General features: G+C 44.1%; 1 protein-coding gene across 3 annotated transcripts in view; it reads right to left on the bottom strand.

The window, feature by feature from the left end:
- ABCA1 (ATP binding cassette subfamily A member 1) overlaps positions 1 to 27,756 on the bottom strand; it is a 91,249-nt gene that overhangs the window by 35,780 nt on the left and 27,713 nt on the right. For all 3 annotated transcript variants that reach the window (XR_014619303.1, XM_084305261.1, XM_084305262.1), the window contains exons 6-8: positions 12,654 to 12,775; positions 9,430 to 9,621; positions 2,668 to 2,754 (exon numbers count right to left, since the gene is read on the bottom strand). Coding sequence is in view for 2 of the 3 variants with exons in the window: in XM_084305261.1 (XP_084161387.1) it covers positions 2,668 to 2,754; positions 9,430 to 9,621; positions 12,654 to 12,775 (401 nt within the window). In the remaining variant the exon portion in view is untranslated. The remainder of the gene's footprint in view (positions 1 to 2,667; positions 2,755 to 9,429; positions 9,622 to 12,653; positions 12,776 to 27,756) is intronic.

Below are 27,756 nucleotides of genomic sequence, written 5' to 3'. Positions count from 1 at the left end.
GCCAACAACAACCCCTGAAAGCAATGGTGTCCCATAATAACTCAATGCTAATTCAACCGAGGCAGGAATACCCAGGGTCTCTGGCCCTACCCTGTAGTTAAACCTGGCCCTTTGTGTTCATTTGTAGTTCTGTGCATGCTCTAGAAGTGCCAACATCTGGGCAAAAAAAAAATCTTGATGCTAAACAAGAGCTATTTTGTGTCACATACACAAGGAGCCTCTATTTTTAGCTGTCTGAAAACACATGACACATTGATATGATAGAAGACAGCTGTGAGAACAGCTAAAACCTGGGGATTCAGTACTTGTATCCAGACTTGCTTCAAGAGTACTTTCATTTCCTCACTGCTCACTGGTGCCTTTGTCTGCACCCTGGTGCCAATCAATCAGGCTCCGCAGATTCAGGGTGACTGACAGGGCGCTAACATCGTAGGAAGTGAATGAAAAAGAGAAGACAACAACTGTACTTGGTTAAATATACTCAGGTGGATTTTGGATTTGATGTCTCCCAACCCAAAAGGCCAAGGCTGCACTTCAGGCATAACGGTGTGAGTCTCCAATTCAAAGGGATGCCTTGGGAGGTTTTGGTACTTTAGGTAAGACAGTTGAATTTTCTTTGGTAAATGTCCACTGCTTTAGCTAAAGTGCCATCAGCTCCTTAGGACAGGCAAAGGTACAGAAACAGAAAGGGTAGCTAATTGCCACGAACTGTCTTGCAGAGGGATTGCATTAACGAAAGTATTTGTTATTTTAAAAACAAAGTTTGAGCAAGCAGCTTTGTTTCATCTTTGGCACCAGTTTTACAATAGATGTGCAGAGCTGCTCCGTTCACACCACTGGAAGCAAATATCTCACATGGCTGAAGCGTTACTGAACTACTTCTCCCAGACATCAGACCTGGCTCCGTGTTTCTTAATAGTTGCCCTTGCTCTCAGAGTTTAATCTGCCCTCCTGGGTTGATTTAAAGAGCACAGGGACACGGACCCAATCAATCCCCACACTAAGAGACAAATATTTTGTTCAGACTATTCTCTAATTAAAATTCCTTGCTAGAAAGGCTTCTAGACGTGGCACAAACAATAGCTCTCTCCACCCCCTCAAGCTGCTGCCCTGTGAAACAAGGGAGCGAGTCCCTCCTTTTCACACAGAAATCAGCCTGCCAGACAATAAGAAGTAACTTTCGGTCAAGCCATCTGGAGCAGCTCACGCTGTACGCAAAGGAAAATGCTGCCTTTGTTTGCACAGTAATAAGGCAGCATAAAAGGTAGTCCTACCCAAAACAGCTGCCAAGCAAAAGGCACGCTACCCTGGGACATTTTCAGCCACATCAGCAAACTGAATGTCACATGGTTTCAATTATTTTTATCCCAGACAAAAAAGAAGAAAAAAAAAAAAAGAGAAGAAAAAAAAAAAGAAGAAAAGAAAAAAAAAAGGCAAGCTTAAGTGACGTAACGGGAAACAGCTGTAACCAAACTCTTAAGGGCAGCCTCCCTGCGAGCAGCGAGAGCTCTGCCGTGGTCTGAAGTGCAGCTGATCCGGGAATCATCTTAATTTCACTGCAGAAGGCAGCCAGTGGCAGGTTCTGGGGCTCTGGGGTGAGGGACGCGTGCCAGGGGCTGCTGGCTGGCACGGTGCTGGCTCCCGGCGGGGTGGGAGGGGAGCGCACGCTGCTAACCCCGAGTGACCCGTTCCTCTGCGCTCCCCGGGGTTACTGCCGTTCACCGCTCTGCACGGACGGGCGGACGGAAGGCTCGAGGAGGAGGAGGCTCAGTTTATTGTTTAGTTTAGGTGGTTGTGATCTCTGCTAAAGGGAGAGAGAATGTTTTTTTGCCTGGTAGCAGCATGTCGAAGTCGGAGCCGGGCAGAAAGTGGCTAAGATGTTTCTGGCTCCAAAAATTAAAATAAAAAAAATTGGGGTTTGGGTTTCTGACTCACACTAGGCATGCAGGGCTTTATTCTTAATCCACTGTTTCACCTGCAAAAACAAATACAGTCTCTACAATGTCACTTTGCCTCTGCAAATCCCTGTATTTTGTCGGAGCCTTTCTCAGCTGCTGCTGTGATGCCACTGCATTGGGTGTCCCACAAAGATCAGAAAACAATCTCTGCCCCCAAAAGCTACTTATCCAAAGACAAAGAGCAAATAGTACCCTGCAGTTTGCTCAGTTGTAATATCCACAACAGCTCTTCCACATGCCATACCCTCACCAAACCTAAGAGCAAGTATCTGCAACACAGAAGCACACCTAGCATGGTTGGCAACTGAGTGAAAAAGCTGAAACAGAGGCAAACCTCCACAGGTAGTTTGCGAGCTGCTGCTAGTCAACAGATATATATTGCAAAGGTAACTGTTGTGCCACCGCTGAGAAAGTAAACCCCACAGAAAATGTAACTCCTGCGCTTCCTGGGTGTATCCAATCTTTTAGCCACATGCCTAAAGACTGGTGTCCATGATCTGGAGTTCTGTGCACCAAGGGGTTGCACAGCAGGTGTTGCCTCTGTCAACATATAGGGACAATAGCTGTAGGATGGTGGGGAAATTTGAAAAACAGCAAGGGGCTTGACTTTGAGTTGCACCAAGGAGACTTGTGCTTCTTGTACTCGACCACAGGCATGGGCAGCCACCACCACACCAATGTATTATTCTGACATAAAGGACACACTTACCTCTTTAACAAGCTTTCCCAGGCTCTCTTTCAAAGCCTCCACAGTTTCTGACAGATCCCACAAGGAAGAGTTAAAAGAAATGTGTCTCTGCAAGAGATAAAAAGAAGATGGGAATCATTGACAGGCACCAACCAACGCGGAAATTAAACCATTGTAGACATCCTTGTAGAGAAGAGTAGTTAGGACTGCTTACAAGGCAAAGTGATTTACAGGGAAGACAGGCTCCCTGTGCAACCTGGAGCTCAAGCAACCCCAGGCTTCAGCACCCCGTAATGCCATGGAGACTCCACAGCTTCCAGCTCAGAAATCCTGCTGCACAGTACATCTCACCTTCAGGTGATCTTCATCACCTGAGTCCTCCCACCAGGCCTGTGCATTTTCAGACTAAACCAGTGGTGCATTTAAAAGAAACAGGTTCCATAAAGCAACAGCACCACAACAGAAATAGTGACAGGTTTCTAGAAGTGGAAGGCACAGTTTCTTCCTGGAAACTCCATTTGCTCCAGCAGTTGCTTGACCTGGGAGTCCCACTGAAGACAACTCCTTGTTTATAGTTGCCCTCCATGTAACTGGTGGGGGGGCTGGGTTTTTCTTTCTTTTTTCTTCTGTTTTATTTCTGGATAAAGTTAAAGCACTACCTTTGACTACATGAGAAACATTTACTGCAAGAGAAGCATCAAGACTCTTTAGCCTAATGCTTTGGACACAATCCTTCTTTCAGAGGAATGAGGATTAAAATCATTTCCTAAGATTTCACATTCATAGCTACATATTACAGCATTGTGACACAGAGGAACAGTCAAGACCCTTGATTTTAGTACAAATCTTTTGGGCTGAAGCCTTTCATTTTTTCCATCCTTCCCAAGGCAATTGCTGGAAGCAAAGTCTGGAGTCTTTCACATGCTCCAGCTGACTTGCTGAAGGGTAGTAAGAGTTGGTCGGTGTCAGCTGGTGTAACTGGGCACTGTTCCACTGATCTGCTGCTAGGATATTTACACCTAGCTAACTTTGCTGAGTGCTCAGTTCATGCCTGCTCCAAAGCCAGCTGTAAATTCAGGGAGGCTTTCTAGCGTCTATGAATTTCTACTGAACACAGACCTTAAGGTTCAGATAAACCAAAACACATCAGAGCTAGAAGAAAAGCAATTAAAACTCCCCACAGGATAAGATCTTCAAGCCATTTTAAAGGAATACACATAGCAAATATCAAAGCTACGTACCTGCACTACCACTTCAGCAATGAGATGAAGTAGAAAGTCCTAGATTCGTGCATACTGTAAGACAAGCCCGGTCAGCTCCATTACACTTCATCAAGCTCTATGCAGATTTGCATTGTTTGGTGTATTCAGGGACAGGGTGGATGAGGAAGGGTTTTCTGATGATACTAATTGGTTCAGAATAGTGAAAGTCGAAAGCCAATTGCAAAGGATTAGTGAAAGACCTCATGTTGACACACTGTTATAAAGTGCCAGATGAAATTCAGTGCTGCAAAGTAAAGTACACAGGGAGAAGACAGTTCTACCTTAAGATACCCCGGGATGGTTCTGAACTAGCTAGCACCACACAGAGAAGAGATCGCAGAATTACAATGATAAGACAGGTCAACATCAATATACATCCATGGTGCTTTCTTGTCTCTCAAGTACTATGTGCAATTTTGGATCCTCCATCTCCAAAAGAACACAAGTACAGAAGAAGGCCACAAGTATGATTTTAAGATACAAATGGCTTCTGACGGAAGAACAAGAGACCACAGTTCTTCAACAGAAATCTTATTGACAAGCAGAGGATATGACAGGGGTCTGTAGAATTAGTAGTGGGATGGAGAACATGAATAGAGCATGATTGTTCACTGCACCTCATCATAGAAGAACAGAGGGCTTCCATTGTAATGATTGGTTTAATACAAACCAAAGGAGCTACTTCACACACAACCCAGTCAAAATGGAAAAATTTTGTGCATACTATGCAATGCTGAAGGTAAAAGTTAACATGGGATTGAAAAAGGCTAAGAAGAATTCATGACAGAAAAAAAAATACCAAGTTTTCAGGCTTAGCTGAAGAAGTAGCGCGGCTGAAGTAGCACTCAAGGGACACCGAGTTGAATAGGACTTTGGTCTGAACAAGTATGTAAGCCTTATGAGATTCAAGTTTTCAAATCTGACCCTGAAATGTCATCAGTTTCCCTGGAAAATAACTTTTTGCAGTGGCTCTGCGTAGTTCTTTACATTCAGAAGTGTCCTCCAGATTCAGCGCTTCTCAAGTAGGATTGGTCCCAGTGTGACAGTGTATTTTGCAGGTGTCTGCACTAAAACAAGGTGGGGGTAATGGCTCATTTGCTGGTGAAATGCTGGAAGACATCACCTGTCTTTTCCTGGCACATGGTGGAAAGACAAAGTTCTAGCAGGTTTTGAACAGAGCTGCCCTGTACAATTACTGTGCTTGTGGCTGGTAAGTTATGCCTTCATCTAGTCTTGCCTTTTAGGGCATGCAAATGTCTTAATATTCTGCAGCTACCCATTGCACTAAGCACACGCTGTGTGCTCACATGTGCGCGCTTACAGGACACAAAACACAGAAATACTCGAGGTAACTAGAGTTGACTGCCCAGTCAAGACAAGCCTTAAATAAACCCACCTGTCAGCTCCTGCTAGAAGGGATGGAAAACTCTTTAACATACACGAGAACACATCCGTATTTGAAGTGCTGGGAGGTTACAACAAAATTGTCACTTGCTGCAGCGTAACAGCTAATTGCTTCTGCTTAAGAGACCACTGCCATGTTTGCTTTGAAACAGTTATTACAATTTTACGCTGATATTAGTGGAAACTGAGCACTGAACTTTGCAGAAAAATCACATGCTTTGTGTTTCTGCTTTTGTTTCCTGGGAGTGGAAGTCCCAAAGTACAGCTGCCTGAAATCATGATATCATTGTGCTTGACCGAAAACACTCAAAAGAGCAAGGAAAGCCACAAGTTTAGTTGCAGCATGTATTTACATTACGAGACCTTTTCTAAAGCCATTTTTTTTCAACTGGAATGCATTCAACATTCAATGCTTAGTTCATGCTAACCATATGACAAAATACCAGCTGCATTATGAAGGGAAAAGAACAATTGGAGTTTCATGTGCTCACCCACACTCCTTCTAGCACCACTACAGTACAGAAGCCACAACATGTTTATGGCTTGTTACAGACCCACACCACTGGAAGTGAATGTGGCAAAGCCCTTCTTAAGCAGCACTGCTGAGACAAAATCCCACAAGGCCAATCTGAAATGTCTCTGTCACTTAACAGTCTCCCTCCAAGTTGTTTTTTAAACTGGGGAGATTTGCAGAGGTAAACGTGGTTGCACAGACATGTAATTTTATGCTATAAGATAGTCCCTACCCATCAACACCAGTCTGTTGGGACATCTCTGACTTAATGCCATTGCTCTTCATAACCTTCCCCTGCCTGTACAGTTTTTCCATGGGACAACTCCTGGCCTAGCACAGAGAGATAGCTGAAAATAAAACCTGTCTGCATGGAATTAGAGGTTCTGTTTCTCTGTTTTTCTCCAACCAGCTCCTCCTGCCCCACTTTAGTCTCACTGAATACACCCAGTGGAAGGCAAACCTTCCACTGAAGACAAGCTGTGCCTGCAACTGGCTTGAACAAAATGTACTACAGCCCATTGTTCTTATTGTTGGCCAAAAATGCTTCAGGGAATGGATGAAGATTGAGATGTGGGACCTAGAAAAAAGAATCTGACTTTTATAAACATTTGTTGCTTCTAGCAGATCGAATACTCCATTCAAGAAGGAAAGCTGATCCTCTGCCATGGCACCCTGTGATCACTCCCAGATTTTCTTCCATCTTAAAAAGCCCTCCCCAAATAGGTTCTTACAAAGGAGGTAACAAGGAGGCCTACCTGAACTTCCCTACAATGCCTCTACCATCCTGGCTCTGTTTTCTCACCCTACAAGAGTAGGGTAATTGAAAGTCACACAAAGGATCAGTGGCAGAGCTAGAAAGGCGTAGGTAAAAATTTTAATTGGAAATCCTTTATCTTAACTGTACTAATCCACTTCGTGCAACACTCAGTGTCTGTTTGGGATAGAACAGATGAGCAGATATGCAAAGACAAGTATTGAGTTTTTGCCTTCTTTTTCAAACTTCCTTTACAGTGCCGTGACATTCAGAGCTCACACATTTCACTGTGCACCTGTTTTAATTTGCTTTTTAAAACTCTGGTCTCTTCATCATTCACAAAAAAACAAAACAAAACAAAACAAAACAAAACAAAAAAAAAAAAACTGTTTTGTTTTGAGTTACCTGAAACACTTATTGTTTCCCTCAGGCTGCAAAGGCACAAACACTTTAAGCTAATAGAAGCATGTGTTGACACAGGGGTCTCAAGTCCCCTCCCCATACACCCTGACCACTCGGTTCCCAGTCTTATACCAACCCCCCTCCATCTTTCTGCACAAATGTTTGTGTAACCATACAATTACATTAGTTCATTCTAATCCAGGTCAATTCCCTAACGCAATTTGCTTATGGTCTTGCGGAGGGAACAACAAACAGGAATGTACAGGGGCAAGAGCAAGCAGGTAGATGCTGGCCTGCATCTTCCATATGCAGCACACCAGACATGACAGCCACTTGAACAGCAAAAACTTCCATTTTACTGTTCAAGACTTTAGTGTTGAACTTACACAGTTCTTGCACATTGTTCCAAGTCCTCGTCATTCCAGTTATATCTACCTAATTCTATTAAGATGTTTTTTTCTCTGCCTCCCCAAAAACCAGCAAGCAGAGCTTAGGTCTCATCATGTGAGCCAAATACCTGCCTCTAAATTTCTGTTGTACCTGCATCTGACTTGGCCCTTACTTTTACTTACTGACATCAAGGGGATTAAGCCAAAAATTAAAAATAAATCTCTGGGACAGTCAACTTGCTGGCATTGGTTTGCAGGCTCTGTAGTGGATAGGGTGCACGCTAGCTTCAGCGTGCTTGTCCAAGATTTGACCCCAGTGCCTTTAATGATAAGCTATTTGTCAAAAGCCTTCTTTGTTTAAGAACAGAAAGTTCTCTCTTTGTTCCAAGATGTTACTACAGGTCAAGGCTTTTTTTTTTCAGCCTTTAAAGCCACCAAGTTTCAAATGTATTGGTCATGATCCTGATGTTATTTTAATCATTTTGCCTGGCCATACTGATGCAACTTGGTTTTATTTCACTCACTGAGCCATTACAGCAGCTTTTACTAGTGGATAGCATGCAACATTTTTCTGAAGAAACCCATGGACCTCTACTGGATGGTGTACAATATACAGCAGGTTTAGAACTTCTGGCTTCAGGCCTTGGGCTTCTCTAAAGCCAGGATCATGAGCAAACTTCTCAGAAGTCACCCAAAATTGCTCTTAATGTCTCTACTTTGCTGTTGCCAAGTAGCACTATCAGAGTGGCTTATGACTGCTTTCTTTCACCAGGAAACAATACAGATGTAACAACAGAGACATAGTATCTGCTTCTGCCAGCTCAATTGTAGAGACTTTCAAACATGAGTAAAAACTACCTGGAGTCTCCAGAGGGCCCAAAAGGACGATGATGAATGGTGCTAGCTGGTTACTTTCATCCTACGCAGTTCCAAAAACTCTAGAGACTCTGAATGATTTAAAGTGAATGCATGCATATATACATCAAACTGCACAAAAGAAATTGCTTATACCCATTTTCTGATTTTTTTTCATTTTTTGCTCATTTTTGTTACGAGGATGGTTTCAGTAATGTTACCTTATTTCTTAATGCTCATGATTAGCTTGCACTTCCAGCAAGAAAGAAAAAATGCAGATGGGGGACACATGGCAAACAGAAAATGATCTGCAGAGAGAACTGTCCACTGTGCACTGCACTGAAGAGTAACATGATTCCAGTACTTATTAATGACCCTCTTTGACTGGGGACAAAGCCAAGCAAGTGGTACATGACTTTCTGTCCTGAAAGGCTCATCAAATCTGGAAACTCACACAGCCAAAGTGTTTATTTCTTTCAGTGCACACAAGAGAGTGTTTGTTTTACTGGGTAACAGAGTGGGTTCTGTGGTCCCTTCTCGCTGATATTTCCAGCACTAACTTCCTCAAACTTTTGCTCTTTATCCAGATATTGTGGGCATGTAACAACAAAACATCACTGGGGTTTCTTAGAATAAGCGGCTAAGTCTGCCCAGATTGCAATCACACCCTAATTGACACGTTTTCCTTAATTTCAATGAGTTTTGGAGCACTTGCTCCAAAATCTGTTTAGTTGGTCAGCCTTTCAATCAGGGTCTTTAACAGTTGACTCCTCTTCATATGAATTAAATCTGCTCCTGGCGAGGAATTTCCGCGCTCTACATACAGCCCCTTGCTAAGTGCAGAGGATGACGGTTTTAGCACCCAGCATGGGCCGGTCTAACACCTGTGCCCATTTCAGCTGCGATACAGCTGACCAAAACACAGGGACAACCCATCATCTGTTTGTTACTATACCGCATAAATATTTTCCTCTTGACAAACTAAATCATAGCCCACACACATTTACACTATGCAAGTAACACTGCAACGGAAAGGGTAGGAATGACAGGAAGAAGCAACTTTGTTCAAGCTTCAATGATAAAGACCATATTCTTTCTTAATGCCAATAAACAATTCACTCTAGAAATACAGAGATAAATTCCCAGATTGAAAACACCACAATGTCAACGATAGCTTCTCACAAGTTCAACTATTAGACTCACCTGAAGAGGCTTCAAAGGATTCAGGTTAGCACGGAAGGCTTGTTCGGCTGCAAGGAGCTTTTCCTTTGGTAAGGCGCAAAGGAAGGCTTCAGAGTCCATGGCCACTGACTGATTTTGGATTGTAAGAAATTCAGACAGCATTGAGCTATTGCAGAGATCTCGCAGTCGCATTCGGTAGCCAGACACTATGACCTAGACAAGTGAGAAAAGCATATAAATCTCCCTACGTGTAAGAGTCATAGAACAAAGCTGGTCATCACCTAGACAAAACTAACCATTCATGACATTTCCAGATAGAGGGAAGAGGGCATTTTTCTCTACAAGTTGCACGGTCCCGACCCACACGCAACTCTGAATTCCAAGAAAAACATGTTTCCCTGCAGAGTACGTGGGGGAAAAGTCCTGGGGGACACAGGTCTCTCTCCACTTCCCTGCACACATGCTCAGAGCAGCAGTAGTCTTGTCCTCCACAGCAGCCATTTTCTCCAACCAAGGGTACACGCATTGCCCAATATTCAGTCTCCTGGGAACTGAGCCACAGGGACAAAGCAAGGCTTGTGACCAGACACAAGTCTGGCAAATATATGTGAAGGGCAAAAGACCTATGTCCCCAACTCCTTAGTTGGATCTGCCAGCTACATTGTCAGTGTGGTTCTGGATCAGGATCACCTTCTCCTGTAGCTCTTGATGCATCTCTTTACTAGCAGCCAAGATAAACATTTTGCAATGTTTCGGGGGCAGATAATGTACCAGTGAAATAAAGAATAATCTTACTGACTGCAACAAACAAGAGATAAGATCCTCAAGTCTTCTTTTATGGGCATATTTTTACTTAAGGTGATGGTTTGCTTGTGGATGAGGTTTACTCATCCACAAACAATCACCTTGTTTGTGAAGGAAATGTGTAAAATTGCTCTGATTGATCATGAACACCTTTCAGCCCTGTTAGGCAAGTTTCTTTCTTTAATAAGGTCAATAAAACATCTAGGTTTGTTCAACAAGAAGGAGGTGCACAGCAAACAGGTGCACACTTCAAAAAAGTAATAAACACAAGGAAAATCTGGAATCTTTTTGGAAAGGATATTTTGTTTGCCTTGGGGCTAGAGAGAGTGAACAATTTGATTGTGAACACACAGTGAACAAGAGCTTTACAGTGTATGTTTTCTGTTCTTTTGTAATACCCAACATGCATTGCCCAACTTCCAGCAAAAACTAAAGAGGATTGATCTACATCCCAGAAGAGTTAACAGTTTCTGCGTAATGCTGGTAAGCTTGAGAATTTTCTTGTCTTTCAAAACCAAAAGGGCATCAACAATCCAGGGGGAAAAAGCGCACTATGTTCAGAAAACAAGCAGATGGAAATGATATGAGAGGGAAGAGATTTATAATGCAACACTTATGCAAACCTTTAACTTTAGTCTGCATCCACATGCCAAAAATAGGATGTTTCTATGCTGCACACTCGGCTGAATACACAGAATAGCTCCTGCATCAAGAAGTCAAGACTTTTTAGAAAGATTTTTTTTTTTTTTTTTGCCAGCAGCGTTACTACCACATGCTGTAAAAGGGATATTCCTGTGAAACTGGAATGACACTCAGGAGTTGTGGGCTCAGTCAAAAATAGCTTCCCTGGGTGGATATACAGAAAACCAGTGTCTCTCAGTGCTCACTTAAAAAATGAGGATGAACAAATCTCTAGTGTCTGACCATCTATTTCACTCAGATTTCAAGCTCCTTTGGATAAAAGATACTCTTATCAAACACAGCCCATCCATGGCTCATGACCCTAACACAAAGGCCCTACCTACCCTTCCAACCTACCCAGTCACACCTAGCCAATTCTCTTCAACATTTTTGAGCCACCTGAAGCCACAGTGTCTTCAATAAGCAAATAAATGGCAGGTTAGTTCCCTAAGACTCCCAAAATGCCAAGCTCATTTCCAAGAAAGCAGTCACAGGTGACTGTTTTAGGTTCACAGGTCACACTGTCCTCTCCTGGGACTGTCCCTGTTGTATAAAACAGGGAGATTTGTGCCAGGCAGCATACACCTGGCCACTGTTATTTGCTCCTCACTGCCATTGAATGGGTCACGCTGCAGCCCAGACCAGGACCTCAGCCTTTTTCCTGCAGATATGGCCCTACTCCTGCCATCCGAGCCATGATCCAGCATGTGATCACACAGCTGCCTGCCCACTGGTGGTCTGGGCTCCTTCCAAACCCCATGGCCCCTCAGCATGCCTGCTACTGTCAGAGAAACACAAGGTTGAGCTTCTCTGCCCCAGGAAGCAACATGCACATCTGGACAAGGCTTTGGCCAATTTTATGCTTCTGTAGTGTACATGGTGCACTGGATACATGACCCTGCTTAGGACACTGGAGTACATTACAGTAACATCAGCGAACTTTCTCCTCAGAAATTCCAGTTCCCTACTTGCTTACACACTGTAATTCTGGGCTTATTAGGCAACTATAGGGCACCAACAGACTGCAGGAGAAGGCTGCATTTACCGTGAGAGGTTTGCATAATCGGAATTGGCCTTTCTGTACAGCCTTACGTGAGAGAAGCTGTCACCCATTTATAGATATGTCATCTATTTTTTTTTCACCTTTTTTTTTAGTACAACTTAACTTGTAGGAATAATTATCAAACTGCACTGAAAAAGATGGCTGGCGAGAATTCACTGAAGAATGAGACACTATGTGGAAGGGGGGCAGCAGCTGTACCTAGAATCTTAGACTGGCTCGGGTTGGAAGGGGCATTAAAGATCATCTAACTCCATCTAACTCCAACCTCCCTGGCACAGGCAGGGGTGCCACCCACTAGATCAGGTTGGCCAAGGCCCCATCCAGTCTGTACTCCTGTCTGGGATTGCCCTGACTCAGGTGCAGCACTAGCAACCTAATTAATGTTTCACTGGGTGGAAAAAAAAAAAAAGAAAAAAAAAAAAAAGGATAGGAAATAGGAAATTCCATTTAGCCTGAAGGGTACAAGGCTAGTTTCTTATGCTAATCAAAACATTTCCTTGTGGGTCTCAGTGTCTTTTTGCAGTTTACAACCAAATAAAACAGTAAGTTGAGGGTAAGGAGGAAGAGAGAAGCAGGGATTGCATTTTCCTCTCTGTACAGCACCTAGCAAAGAGGGGTCCTGCACTGTGGATCATGGCACTATAGTTAAACAAACAATGGACTGACCATTATTTTAGTGGTTGAAAGCACTCTTTACCTGCTGGAGCTTGACCTCTGCGTTCAGTAGCTCCTCTACTGCAGATGATGGCATGGACACATTATGATAGAGGAAGTCTGAGAACGTCTCGTTGTCAACCAGGAAATCCCGAAGTTTCAAGTCTGAAAAGTGACAAAACCAGCAACATTTTGGTCAGGGCAAAGCCAAAAGGAAATTCATGTGAGAGCTCTGAACAGGAAAAGCAACAGCTGACAAATAGGGGAGAGGGGATTACGCAAACAATAGCATAAAGAAAGCAGGAGCTGGTAGCAAAATGCTCTGAAGCACAGCAGCTTTGAGAGATGTCAAACTATGATGTCTTGATCTCAACACGGGGGGGGGGGATTAAAAGCAACTTTATTTAAAACTTAAACTCAATTTGCACACACTCTCCATTAGTCCAACACAGAAGCAGCAAGGGAGACCAAGCTATAACCCTGCATTGGGGTGAAATCCACTCCAGCATTAGCCTTGCACAAAGACTCAGGTTCACATAATCCCTGTGCTCTTACTGAATGCAAGACTCAGCTGGTACATGGACCATGGAGGGATTTAGTAGTCCGTATTTAATTATGCTAATAGTAACTACAAGATGTACTCTACAAAACTACTATATGTACTCTACCACAAAATATTTCTAAGTCTGATGTGTGCAGACAAAAAGAGATCAGCTCATATAGAACTGCATGAAAACATAGGAACAAATCTTAACCACTCTGGCGAAATTTCTGCAAACACTTTTTTTCCATTTTCTTTTCACAAAGCTTCACCTTCACCTTTCATCTCCCAGTTTTAAAAAAATGCATATCTCCCTCACAGCAGACGCGAGCCATCTGGAAATTATAAACCCATGTACAGTATTAAAGTTCACAAGCCCGGAGCTTAAGCAACTGACTGCCCCTCATGCTGTTTCTTTCGAGAGGCCAACTCGCTTTTCACTATGCTTAAATAAGTGGAGACAAGGAGGAAAGCAGCTATGGCAGGGAGAGCCAAGAGAGGAGGCCTGACGGGATTTGCTGGGGTGAAGATTTCCAGGTGACACTGAGCCCACCGGCAGGGCATCATGCTGCTTTGTCTACTCAAGAAGAGCAGGATGTGGGAGCCCACAGCAAAGATCAAGCCCTGACAGGAAAAGTCCCGCAGGCAGCCCTAGGAGTAACAGGCAGAGTAACAGCAGCTGCTGCTACCCCCAACATTTCATTTTTTCGCTTCACCAGGCTGGTGATCCCTCCTAGAAAACCCACTCTGGGGCAGAAACCCCATCACCCGCAGTGCCAGGCCCAGCCCAGGCAGGCTGCGGGTGCCCCGGCAGCAGGCCACAGGCGCTGCTCCTGCGGCACGAAGCGCGCCGGGTTACTGTCGGTCATCGCTCCCTCGTCCACATCTCCAGTTACAAACGCCCTGTCGCCTTCTGGTTCCGCGCAAGCAGCCGGCACCACCACCACCACACTCGGCCACAGCGATGCAGAGGTTACTTCAGGACAAAGGCTGCTCCCTCGCCCTCTGCGTTTGCAGGAAACCTCGCAAGGAAACCACCCGCCGCTGCTGCCATAACGTGCGGCCGCCTCGCGCTTTCCTCCTCCCCTGCAGAGGCTAAAGCAGCCGGCCTCAGTGCTGCTGAAGGAAAACCTCCCCAGCCCCATTCCTTGGCTGCTCCTGAAAAGGCACGAGCTGCCCAAGCGCTCCTGCAGCTTGTTTGTTTTTTTGGTGAGATCATCAATGGTTCAGAGACTCAGATGGACAAAAGGGTAGCTGGCTGAAGGTGCCCCAGCATGCAAAGTTCAGATGTTTGCAAGCTTTTTCATGTAGTCTGTCCCTGTTCGGAGGATTTTTCAAGCTCCTCTTAAAGGGACCATACACCTTTAAAAAAAAAAAATCAAGCAATAATTCCCCTATTTTTCTGAATCCTCATTGTTGTTTGTTTGCAGGGAGAAGAGGAGATGCACTGGGTCTGCCATGCAAAAGTAGGATTTCCTTGGTCAGGAGCAGACTGTGTAGGTAGTTGTAGGAAAGCAACATGAACAGTGCTTGGACTCCTGCTGGCCTCTCTGCAATCACCATGGGGAGGAACAGCCTGCCATCCTTCACAACTGTAATTAACCCGTCCAGGGTTAACAGGGTATTTCTCCCCTTCCTTTTTATCACGCTGAATATTTTCAGACTTGCTCAGCACTAGAATTTGCTGAAAATCAAAGCTGACTTCTAAGGCAACTCCTACAAATGCCTGAAGGGGTTTTCATCATCATTTGGAAGAAAACATGATGGGAACAGAACATAAAGTTACCAGCACGTGAAGTTACCAGAACTGCTTGTGGGATAATACTTAGCTTTCAGCTGGCTGGGCATGAACCTATGCTTACTTGGCCATATCCTTTGTGTGCCTGAGACCACACGTGGAAGCTCTGTGAGACCAAGGGGCCAAATCCAAACATCATGGTCCCACTGCACCACCCCAAACAAACAGACAGCCTCTCTCTCTGTGCTTTTTTTCTCCCCCACCCTGTCTGGTCCTACCTCTAGCACTCACGGCTCAGTGTCTCATGTCACACCCCCAGTCACAGAGGCACGCGTAACAACTTGCACGTGAAGCCACAGAAAAGCATTGCACACTGCAATCAGTCTAAATTCCTGTCCTGGGTATTTCAAGAAGATGAAAGTTAATAGATCTTTCCTCTTGAAAACAGCCATTCTCCTCCAAGGTTGCTTGCCCACAAGGGTATATGAAATACAAAAGCATTAGTTGAAAGAACCACCCCAAAAATAGAAAACAAAAGAAACAGACAGGTCTTTTGAAGGTTAGTATCAAGCTTACCTAATAATGCAAACATTTGGAGTAGAAGAACACATTTTACAACCAGAGGCCAACTACTGTAATATTTTCCTGCCATAAAAGCTCAGACACGCTATCAAGTTACTCAAAAAACGTGAGGCAAAATGTCAGCTCGAATGTTATTTAACTCGTGTGTCTTCTCTCACTTGAGACTGACGAAGAGCACTGGTATGGTCACCTATCGCAACCCAGCTGACACTCAGCAATGCAGCTGCTGCATCCGTACAGCACGTCAGAAAGACATCCCTCTGTGTTTTGCTGATGTGGATGGACAGACTCTTCCCCTCTCCCTTTGCCTCCAACAGAAAACCAGAATTGCAGGCTCCCCTCACCACCACCACGGCAGGGTACAGCCTCCCAGTCAGCAACTCAGGTCCCACAAGTCAAGATGAGCCCCAGGCACAAACGTGAGGTCAGACTGAGCCACCACGCTCATAGATGATCAGATCTGATGTCAGCCCCTGCCATGATTTGGAGGTGGGATGGCCATCTGAAGTTACTGTCTCACAGCAGAAGAAATACTAAGGTAGATGGTGTTCATGGTAGCCTACCTTTATAATTTCAGTCATGACAACAAAGGAACAAAAGCAGAGCAACGGAGAACAAGAACAGGGGCTGTGCTTATAAACCATGCAAACCACCTCATGTCAGCAGGCCCAGCAGGACTGATGTGCTGAGCCTTGTTCTGCCAAGCTCCAGCTTGGGCACTGTGTAGCAACAAAGCAGGAGACAGTCCCCATCTGTTTGAAGCAAGAAGTCCACTTCCCCTGTGGGGCAGGGAGAAATGTCCTCCCTACAGTCACGCGCGGAAGTCTCCAGCAGAACCAAGAGCTCCCAGAACTGGCGGTCTTGTGCCTTAACCACAAAACCACCCTTCCTCTCTGAAATCACAGGTCAGGATTAAACAATCACACATGGCAACATTTCACGGACACTGACTACATGAAAGACATGGCTTTCCTGTTGCTTCGAACTGACGCAGGGGGCTGAGCTCTGGGCAGGGAAAACAGAAATTCCGGATTTTCATATTGAAGACCATCTCCTTCAGGACTGTTTTAAATCTGTTCAAGATTCAGAGTTTCCTGACAGCCCTTCCAGCACCTTCACCCCTGAGCACAGAGCCAGACTGGTCACTTCTAGCTTGAGAATCAAATCATCGTGACAATAATAGCAAGAAAAAAAGTCTATTCAAGGCGCTCAAGACATCCATACGAATTAGCAAGAAAAACAGAAACTCCATGCTTGCTACGTTATTGGTTGAGTCGAAGTGCAGAACAAAATATGTCCACTATAAATAATAGCAAGTCATTGCTATGTGGGGTCATGAGAAACATTGCAGATAAACTAGTCTACTTTCCCTCTAGATCTGGACTGAAACACTGATTGTGCAGTGAAGAAAGTGTCCATGGTTCGTATGTTCTCTGCAGCCAGAGGTTTTTACTGTCATCACTCTGGAAACACATCACCAGTTACTTTCACAGGCTCTAAACGCAGCTCAGTGCAGGAAAGAGCAAGGGAACCAACCCACAGTGAGGAACCTGTTTTAATTTGCTCCTCTTACTATTAGTATGACCACAACTGCTCCCAGAGCAAGCAGTGACTATTTCCAGCAAAACTGAGAGGATGCACAGACAAGTGAGAAGATTAAAAATGTGCAGGTTAGAGAGCAGGACTGTTCTCCATTCCTTCTTGCTTCACTTGGAAGCACAATGGGCTCATACCTTCCTTTCAAAATTTAATTATGCGGTGTCTTTTAAAAATGAAACAATAGGGTAGAAAAACAAAACCCCACGGAAATTGTGGCTACAGTTTTCATATCCTGAGCACTGCCTTCTAAAAATAAAAGGCATGCAAATCTTAGTTCAACATATCTCAGTGTACCATAGAATACAGAGCTCACCGGGTCTGACTTCAATTTGCAGGGTTTGTGCTCAAGGGGTTTGTTCTCCATAAGCTATAGTAAACCAGACTTTCTACCAGTTTAAAACTAACTTAGGCTGACTGAAAACAATCTGACAGGCTGATGTACTGTTTATTTCCCAGCCTCACATGCTCTAAGTCCCTACACGAACTCAGTGAAGGAAGGGGGAGAAGGCGATTCATGCCATGCTAATTTAGAAGCTAGGAGGAAAACAGGGCAGTGTGTCCCATCTTTAAGTGTGACTATTTATCTTCAGGGAATTTCAGTCCCTACTTACGGAACATTCAGGGCAGAAAACAATTATGTTATTTTCTGGATATCCATTGTGGTTAGCAGATTTGCTACCCTTTGGCTAAGCCTGTGTTCCTCACAGCCAAGCATCAAGACAACAGAGAAGCTGTTGTTAAATTATGACCCTTTATTTCTCATCACAGAGACTGTTAATTGGGCAACCCAATCATTTTCACAGCAGCTGCATAAAAGCATCACTGCAAGATGAACCAGCAAGACAAGACAGGACATACGAAGCTGTAGCTTTGTTAGAATGAGCATGCTTCCACAAATGCCCAAAGGATATACCAGGGAGGGAAGTGGGATTCATTATACCTGGTTCCCTGCTGGAACAAAACTGCACTTCTGCAGAACGGGAGGTAGGTGCACAGTGCCTCCTCAGAGCTTTCATGTGAAGGCAGTAATTCACATCCACCCACACCAGCTTGATCATACACCTGCCCATCATGCCTGTGCAACCCTGCTCCACAGTGCCTTGGCATGACCAGAAGACAAGATGAGAAGGCTCCCTGGCCACAGAGCCCTGCTTCACCCAGGGCATTGCTTCTTTCCCACTCATAGCCCCAACAACAGGACATACTGCAAGATACCAAGTGCATGAATGGGCTACCAGCAGACCAAGAGCTGGTATCAGCTCCTGCAGCTGAAAGCATTTACAAGTGGCACACATTACCACCAAGACGACTCTGGCTGGAGACTTACCTTAACAATTAGCAACTCCTCACATGGGAAAAGGACCAGAGCAGACAAACCAAGTGTGCTTGCGAGACTAACACTTACACTAGAATTTTGTGCTAATTTTTCAGTGGAGATTATGGGAAGTGTTCCTCAAAAATACTTGACAGGTGCAGTTAAATGACTCCACTGATTTTCATGCTCATTGCCTGTCACTGATTTATAGACGAAAGGAGCCTGAGGCTACTTCCCATAAAAAGAGGCTTTCAAACTAAGTAACAGTGGAACAGAAGGGCTCATGAATTGATGCTTACTTTGAGGAAATAGAAATCTCCTAATGTTGGAGTCTGTTACAGTATTGTACCACTCTGAGCCAACAGCCCAGATCTACAGCATGAAGAGCAAACCTTCCAGACGACCTACTGCTGGGCTTTGGCAAGGAGGCAAATCTTCATTTGTCCTCGTTATAACCCTAACTTCAAGCAGCACATCGGAAGAGCATGATGTGATGTATGGTGCATACATACAGGTATTTATTAAAAACCAACCAAACAAACAAAAAGTTACTGGGGTTTAATTTTCCTTTTCCTGTAGGCATCCCTTGCCCCTGGTATGGTGGGAATAGCTCTCAGAGCTGCCTGTATCCCTGCTGACACTGACAAGTGCAAAACTGTTCTCTGAACAAGTTAGACAGCTGTGCCCTGATTTGTTGACAAGAAATCAAGCAGCTCAGCAGGCCTGTTGTGCAGGACCTGCTCATGTGAAAACACAAGCCTAATTTGCTTGCAATCGAAGTGCTGTTCCTTCTGTAGCCATGGCTTGATGTGTTTTCATGGCAGGCTATAGGTCTGTGCTGTGTCCATCAGAAATGTAACAGTGCTGTCTGTGGAGACATTAGATGACACCCAAGTGAGCACCATTTAACTAAAGCCCATAATCTTGACATACTTGCTATGTCAAATTTCCCTGGCAAAGTGTGTAGTGAGGAGGCAGCCTCGTGCCCTTCTCCAGCAGCTAGGACAAAGGTACATATTGTGCAACAGGTCCCCTCTTTCCACCGTGGAGAACTCACTTCTCTTGTCCTTCCCACTTGTTGTGTTGGGAGCTATAAGTTAGGAGGTGAGTCTGAGGTACCAAGCGGTGCTTGGATAGCCACAACAAACAGGCACATCAGAGAGATCCTGTGTGACAAACATGCCAACAGATAGCCTCTGCATCAAAAAGCATAGGCACAGGACACAGAAATGAAAGCCACGTGGTGGTCAGCAGCAGTTTTGTGAACAAACGCAGCCTCCATAGCTTCCGTCTCTGAAGGCACACATCCACCCACACCCACGCCCCCTGGTCTTGTATAACACCATAAAAAAGATATTCTCGCCTCTTCCCCTGCTGCAAACCGAACACTGTTATCAGCACAGACAACTGTGAAATACAGTTTCCCAGTAAAAAAAAAAAAAAAAAGTTACTTGTATTCAGGCTTCGTACAGTACAATAAATGAAGCATGCCTGCAGAAAAAAAAAAATTCAAATACCCCCACTGTATTGTTTTAAAAAGCAAATTCTGAGCAGGGTTCCAGAGTTCACAAGGCAGTTATAACTGGTTGAGAATTCTCCTGTTTCACAAAATAAGGATAAACTGCTACACTGCACATCTTCCAACCCACGAATTGGCTTGTCAGCTATACGGATGACAGACCTCAGATCTGACCAGATAATGATATTTCATTATTACAACAAAATGATTTTCAGGAGTGGTATGTAGAAAGTTTTTGAGGCACGTACAGGCTATGGAAGATCTCTGTTTGTCAAATCCAGCTCAGAAGAAAAAAAAAGATAGATACTTGGCAATACCTGAAAAGTGTTTCTAAAGAGCCTGAAGGTAAGGGTTGGTTGCTAAAAATAGGGTTTGGATTTTAACTGCACTAAGAACATTATGCCCTAGGTAACATGCAGATTTTGGATACGCCAAAACATCAGCTCAGAGATGCAGTAAAATATATTAAAAAACAATAGGCAGGCTGGAAACAAACGGCGTGGTTTGTCCAGCCACAAACCTCTATTCCAATGGCAAAGACTGGTGTGAGAATACATGGTGTGACGCTATGCTATCAAAAAGTATGGACCTCAGCAGAAGTTGAAAGTAGGAGCTGTGGCCAACGAAGACCCAGGCCAGCGTTGCTTGCACTTGGACAAATGACCTTATATTCAGTGGAAATTCAAGTCACAGGAAAAGGCAGGACTGGACATTTTAATCAAATGACCATTACTAATAGCGGAAGGGCTGGATATGTGAGCAAGCATCTGGGAAACTGCTGGTTCCAATGCAGACAGAAAATACCTGTGTCAGAATAGCTTCAGAGCCCTGAAACAAGCAGCCAGAACCACCCCAACAACACTGGGCTGCTTCTGACTTATAGCTGCAGCCCAGCACCATTGGAAAGACTTCCCTCACAAGACCAGTATGGGTAATGATGAATTATAAGCAAAATGACAGACAGAGCTGCCCAGAATCAAAGGAGCCTGACTGTCCTGCACTTGCATTGTTTAGCTTTGCACAGAAAGATGAAAAAAGAAATAGCCACACCTTCCTTGGGTGTGAAGCCTCACTCGGTCTTGACTCCCTTCCTCTCTCTTGACAAGGATTCGTAGAACCCAGCTCACATCTGGCTCAAAGTGATACCGAGTCTGCAGTCAGCAGATCACAGTGCGTCTTGTTTCCCCGCCTGTCAGGAAGAAGTGTCACTTCTGGATGTAGTGCCAAGTCCTAACGCTCCCTCATCTACTGCACAACAGCAAAAGCCAGCTCTAGAACAAGGAGCTTCCTAAGGTCAAACCAACCCCAAAGGTAGCAAAAATGCTAAGGATTCACAAGAATCAGCCAATCACTATAGTCCAACTAGCTTAAATGGGCACTCTGCCTACTTATTCTCAACACATACCTGTATCTAAATGATTTCAAACCCTCATGATTGTTCCTTATGTTTCAAGTTGGTTGGGTGTTGGAAAGTTATCCATAATGTAGTTCAGTTTTGCTTCTGAGCTCCAAGTCCAAAGGAATGAGAAAATCAAGCTTCAGCACTGGAACAACAGAATGTGCTCTGTCTTGCTCAGGGAAACCTTTGCAACCATTCGGCCCCGTTACTAACATTAATCAGACTGTTGAGCAACAGCACTTCAAAATAGTTAAAGCAATTTCTCAATCTTTGAGAAATGTGGTTTGAAAATCAGATACTTTGTGAATATGACTTGCCCAAACTCACGTAGCAAAGTTTTGGGTACAGATCATGTCTCTTGCTTCCTAAGTACTACACTGTGCTGCTGTTTACAGCAGGAAGCTCCCAACAGACCTTGCCTTGGTAGTCTGAGGAGCTCATCCTTCCGTTTGGCATCACTCTGGACTGGCAATATACTAACCATTCCCTCCCTTCTGTACTGGCAGAGCTTGCCAGCTGAAAATACACCTTGGAGTACTTGTGGGGGCACTACTGCCTCCTGTTTCACACAGAGGTCAGGAGCACTGCTAGTAGACACAACAAAGGGCAGTGCCATTTTCTGGTTGAGGAACAGGGTCCTGAGTACTTCAGAGCCACAGACCAGTGCACTTTAGCATAAGAAAAAGTGTGTACTGCTGAAGGAGGCTTGTGCATTACTTATATGGACACCCTGGTACAATCCTTTGACTTTCTTCAGGTAACACTACAATATAACTTGCAAAGGAAGTAAATGGATTGCATAGCTAGAGGTAATTGTGGGCTTAAAGAATTGCTTTGTCTTGATTTCTGTTCTCTGGCTTTACAGCACTAGAGTTAATGCTTTCCCCAGCTTTTGGGCAGTGGACAAGTGTGTGAACAGAGTGGGAAAGAGGATAGGTGAGCAGAGATCTGATGGACACTGATTATGTCACAGATCTGCCGCCTTATTGTAAGGAGAATTGTTGGGACAATGTGCTTTCATGTCCACATCAATCCCTTAAAATGCAGTCTTCCATTGCACTACCCTTAAAATTAGAACTAAATAGAAAGGGGATGAACCTTGAGCTATTTATAGAGATGTATGTCACATATCAGCTTCAATCTCCCTCATATATACCTCAGTATGGACAGGTCAGCATAAAAAAGCCTGAGCAAGATCTTCAGCTGAGCTGTTCCACAAACCTTTCAGAGCTATACCAGTTTTTCATCAGCCAAGAATCTCATTAGAGGCATAAGCAATATTAAGTTTTAACAAGCTGGGTTAATTATTACAACTCTGTTTATACATAAAAATGTGCAACACTTTTGTAATCTGGAGCACTTTAATTTATCTCAAAAGGATTTTTCGATAACTTTGCATGTTTCTTGTTTACAAAGTCTGATTCAAGCAAAAAAACTATAATCTGAAATAAAAATTCATCTCTTAAACAAGACATAACCACTACTTGATAATACACTGCAACACTAAAAAAAACAGGACTGCAAATAAAGAATGTTGCAGTCTGTTGAAGCAGCAAAGAAGTTTAGCAACAGGAGGTAGAAAATGTTGTTTGATTTTAGCCAGGATCCTGACATTGACAGTCACTTATTTTATGACCAAAAATACTTAAATAGAACAGCATGTGTTCCCTGTGAAAAAAGCAGCCTACAAAAATTGAATTTTTATGGATTTTCAAAGAAATTGGTCAAGCAGTGTTCTTGCCTGGATAAAAATGAACTTTGATTCAACATCAACAATATTTCAAAGCCATCATCTTTTATTGCATCCTGACTACATTTAAAACTATGTCACATCCTACTGTGTTGTAGAAGGAGGACTCCAGTTCCTTGGCAGCTGTTTATTTATTTAGCTCACAGCGATGCTGTAAAATTGGGTAATAAATAAATGTTTGTAATGATGAAAAAAAAGATGAAATGTATTATTACTAGAGAAGGCTCCAAAGCTCAATATTAACTTTGGAGATATGGTAGGTCAGATCAAAATTACGTACTCCAGCCTCAGTACCAAGTCGGATACAGAGGTGGACACAGCTTTTTCCAGCTGTGGCCATTTCCTAATAGCCGCTCTCATGAGAGCACAAAGACAAGGAAATCCCCTGGGAACAGCTGCACTTTTCACCAGAGGACAGTGGTACAAGTTTCCTAGGAGACTGTTTTCACATTGAGGTTGGTGCTAGCAGCCTGTGACCCTCCCGTCTCATCCAACCTCAGCCTGTACCTTAGATAAACCAAATGTGATCTTCCACAAATCAGGCAATTTATTGAAATTCTGAGATTAGAAGTCGCTGAGAACAAACCCAGAAATCGTGTCAGAATGGGGAATGGAGAAAATAAATGCAAATTGAAGTTAACACTGAGAATATGTTTTCAGCAACATAATGCTGGTATTAGCAAACTCTGCTGATAAGGTTGCATTAAAAAAAAAGAGTGAGATAATAGGAGAGTGTGAAAGGTGTGACTGTTCATTTAATGCTTGGCTTTACTTGGTGATTCAGAACAAAAGTCAGTGTTGACAGACCAGACTGAAGAGTTTTATAGGAGACTAAAGGAAGCACCCAGAGCTCTCCCACAGTGTCCTGTTTTGGCAGCTGATATTATTCATGCTGCAACAAGCACAATAAGCAGTTCTTGTTTTCTTTATCTTTGTGTCTTTCTCTAGACAAATTAACATCAAGATAAAGCCAGTGCCTCTAAGGTACAGTGATTTTCTAAAATTTGTTGTAGTAGCTGTGCTGCATATTTTAACTATGGGCACTGTTGGTTGCCCTGCAAGTGGTCAAATTGTTTGGTGGCATCATCAGATACGGTGGTCTTAAAGTAACCAAACTGTCAGCACTGTCCTTCACCAATACAGACCAATGGTGACATCCTTGTGATTCCCCTTGCATGTTTTTAACATGGTACACACAGTCCTTTATCATGGGAATCCTAGATGTCTTGCTCAAGCTCTTGTCACTTACAGCGCAAACACTGAAGCAAGGCCAGATGTAACATGACGCTGACTGGATGTTCTGAGCTACACTTTCAAAGGTACTACAGTCTTTCCCGCCTACATCCACATGTATGCATATTCTACCTAGAGTGCAAGCTGGAATAAATGTAAACCTCCCACTTCAAAAGCAGAAGGGAAGTTCAGCTACAAACACACAGGCACTGAAGCCCAGTTCTGCAGAATCACGAGACAGTGATGCACATTACGCTGCTTCTGTTTACCCATCCCAGCCTCTAAGTATAGTCATGCAATAACAATGCTGTTACTAACAAAAAATCTCTGAAAGCTCATGGACACCCCCACGGGAAGCAAGGATAATTTTCCTGGTAACAGATTTCACAGTGCAGCAGACCTTGGTGCCTAAACCTCTAACAGAATTATTTTATTACTTTAATCTTAGCAGCAGCTTCAAAATAGCAAGGGACGCACAAGCAGACTCCAATGGAAGTGGTAAGTGTACAAGTGTGTAGTTCAGCAAATACTGTGCCATGTCACTAAAAATGTTATAGCTAACTGCACAACACATAATTTGGGCTGAATACCACACCAAGAAGTCTTCTCAGTCTTGGTACCTATCTTGACTGTCAGTCTTCCTGCTGGAGTTTAGGACAAAAACATAATGAACCCTCTGGATTCACACACAGATGCTGCTCACTACAGCTGTAGTAAGGGACTTGAACTTCCAAGAATGTACTCGAAATATTTTCTACTTGTGTCTGCTCAGAGACTAGGTGCTTTCAAGGAAAAGGTAATTAGGCAAATGTGGGAAAACTGTGCATACCCAAGTCTCCTGTTTGATCGACACAGCACACAAAGCAAAACCCTTTGTGCAATCTGAATACCTGGTGTTGGCGGCTTCTTCCACTTGCTCCATACTACAGACTGCATCTGACCAAGGCAGAATCATGCCTGTTCACACACAGTCCTGGCTCAACACTTTGGGCTGGGAGGGAGCAGCAGCCTGGAGACCTCCAGGAACCCCACACAGGGTTCTGCTGAGGGTTAACACAATGAAATACATGAATCACACTCAACAGCTGGCCTTCCTAGATGCCCCCAAGAGTCAAAATCTCACCACCGTTACCACAGAGCAGTGGTTTTTGGCGGCATTTTCCCCAGACTGAAGGAAAAGCAAGGCCTTGTGCGTCATTATGGAGCACAGTATCAGAGAACCCAGACGTGTATTTACTTGCTGCCATGAGATGCCAGGAATGCCACCCTGCAACCACTGGTGTACGCAGGTGTTTCCGGGGATGAAGGCCACCCGGACAAATGGTTTGTTAGTCCTCGTTCTAGCCTGGCTGGTTTTTGCTAGGTACCTTCCCAAGGTAAGTCAGGGAGGAAACCAGCTTAATTAGGGAGATGTAGGCAGGTATAAGAACCGATCCAAATGTTTAGCTTGAGGGTGTGGGGCCATTTTTATTAGGGAGAAGACACCAAGGAGGGAGCTATCTATCACCTCAAAGTCATCTAGTAGATAATGCAGAACATCCTGTTTCCCTGAGCACCCTAATAATCATCCAGCAGGTCACATACCACCACAAAGCCTCTCCCAAGGCCATTGTTCAGCCCTAGCCCTCCACCATTTTTAAATAAAAGTAGCCCTACTAGCTCTGACTGGACAGCCTGCAAACTCCTTCAGCCCCAACAGGGGCTGTGCAGGACCTAGAGTCCCCGAGGTGCAACACTGGCAGAAGATGCTATCCAGCTGATGTTTCTCCTACACCACGGGTAATACTAATCTAGCAAACAAGCAGGAAAGGGAGGGCACGTATAGAACAACAGCCTGAGATATGATGCAACTTCTTAGGCGATGTTTGTTTCCCTCTGCCTATTTCATTACTCCCTTTTTGTTTAGTTGGGTTGGTTTCAAGGAAAATAAAAACATGCCCTTTGGGATCACTGAAAACTAAGAGCAATGAAGTAAATACCAGCTAGACTGGCTTACACGTGCAACTGTTAGCAACAACAGGGAAGGTGGCTTTAATTTTACCTGTTGATTTTTATTACCCCATGGCACCACAGAGCAGAACATTTGGGAGCTTTGTATAGAGGAGAAGGAAACAAAGAACAGATGCCTTGGAGCAAAAAGGAAGGTGTATCTCCACCTTCCAGAACAGAAGAAAAGCTTATTTCTTGTAAACACTTTATCCTCAACGCTGAGGCCAGTTGCAAAGCCAGTACCTATATCCAATGAGCCAAGCCTATAGTGAGGAGCAATCCCAGCAGCCATGTCTTGCTCTTGGAAGTGCTGTCACCAAGGTCTTTGACTCTGTTCTGATTTGTACTCTGCCTTATCATATGAATGTTGAAGACCTTGATGACATTGTTGGACAGAGATGTAACAAGTGCTGGGAAGGAGAGGGCACCTGGCACCTGCCTGCAAAATCGATTGCATTGCACTATGTGTGTGCATGCACGTAGATTTCAGTGCTCAGGGATTGCTGGAAGCTGCCATAAACAGCAGCCCCCACACAGCTTGACAGCCACCGGTGCTTATTTCCCTCTCACCACCAGCCAAAGCTTCATCCTGGCTAGAAAAGGTGCCACATGGAAAGAGGGTGGGCTGCTCCTTAATGGCCACATCCTCCCCTTTCAGCTGGACAGCAGTTCTGGAGCTAGAAGCAGCAGAGAACAGGAGACAGTTCTCTAGCTCCTGTTCTTCATAAGATAAGAGGTGATCCCTCAGAAGTGATGGAGGCACAAAGTCTGTTGTCATGAGTTTAAAGCTCTCCCTGAGCAAAATCTCAGGGTCCTGCCTTGTGTCTTTAACCAAGACTCCTGACTTCGTGACACCTGTGTAAGTACCCTGACATCTTAGGCACGCATCCCTTCCCCAAGGTTCAGAATGTGCTTAATGTCAGATCAGATAACACCAGCAATACCACCTTGGACATTAGTTTGTCAAGGCTCTTTTTAAAAACAAGTTTGAAGTCAAAGGACTTTGGCAAATGATCTCTTAACTGATTCAAACATCTGGAGCCAAACACAGACATGCATACTCTGCATAATATTAGAACAAACCATCCCGTAGCTCTAGCTTTTACGCTAGTAACAGGAGGTCATCCTGAAGCCTGTTTGAAAGCCATCAGGCAGCAGTGAGAAGTGTGTGTGGAAGAGGGACATCACACCAGCATAAGAGAGGAAGAAGGAGCTGCAGAGACGCCAGTTGAGCCCATAACACAAGGTAAGAAGCATACAGTTACTCCCAGTGGGGAAATGTGAGCTGCAAAGCTGTATTTGTCTGCATCACTGATTGAAGAGGCTTCAGATCCGGGCCAGAACTGGAATGGATGAGGTTTTACTTTTTTTTATTATTATTATTAACTCATCAGGTAATTAACCCTCCTGCTAATTGCGGGAAATGCCTGTACTAAGGCAGGCAAAGGAACTTTCTTCCTGTAGACCGCAGTGGCTGTATT

Source organism: Netta rufina (assembly GCF_964035555.1).
Source record: "Netta rufina genome assembly, chromosome: Z".
In the NCBI taxonomy this organism is placed as follows: Eukaryota; Metazoa; Chordata; class Aves; order Anseriformes; family Anatidae; genus Netta; species Netta rufina.
Note: the sequence above shows the minus strand (reverse complement) of the source record. Positions and strands in the feature narration are given on the sequence as shown.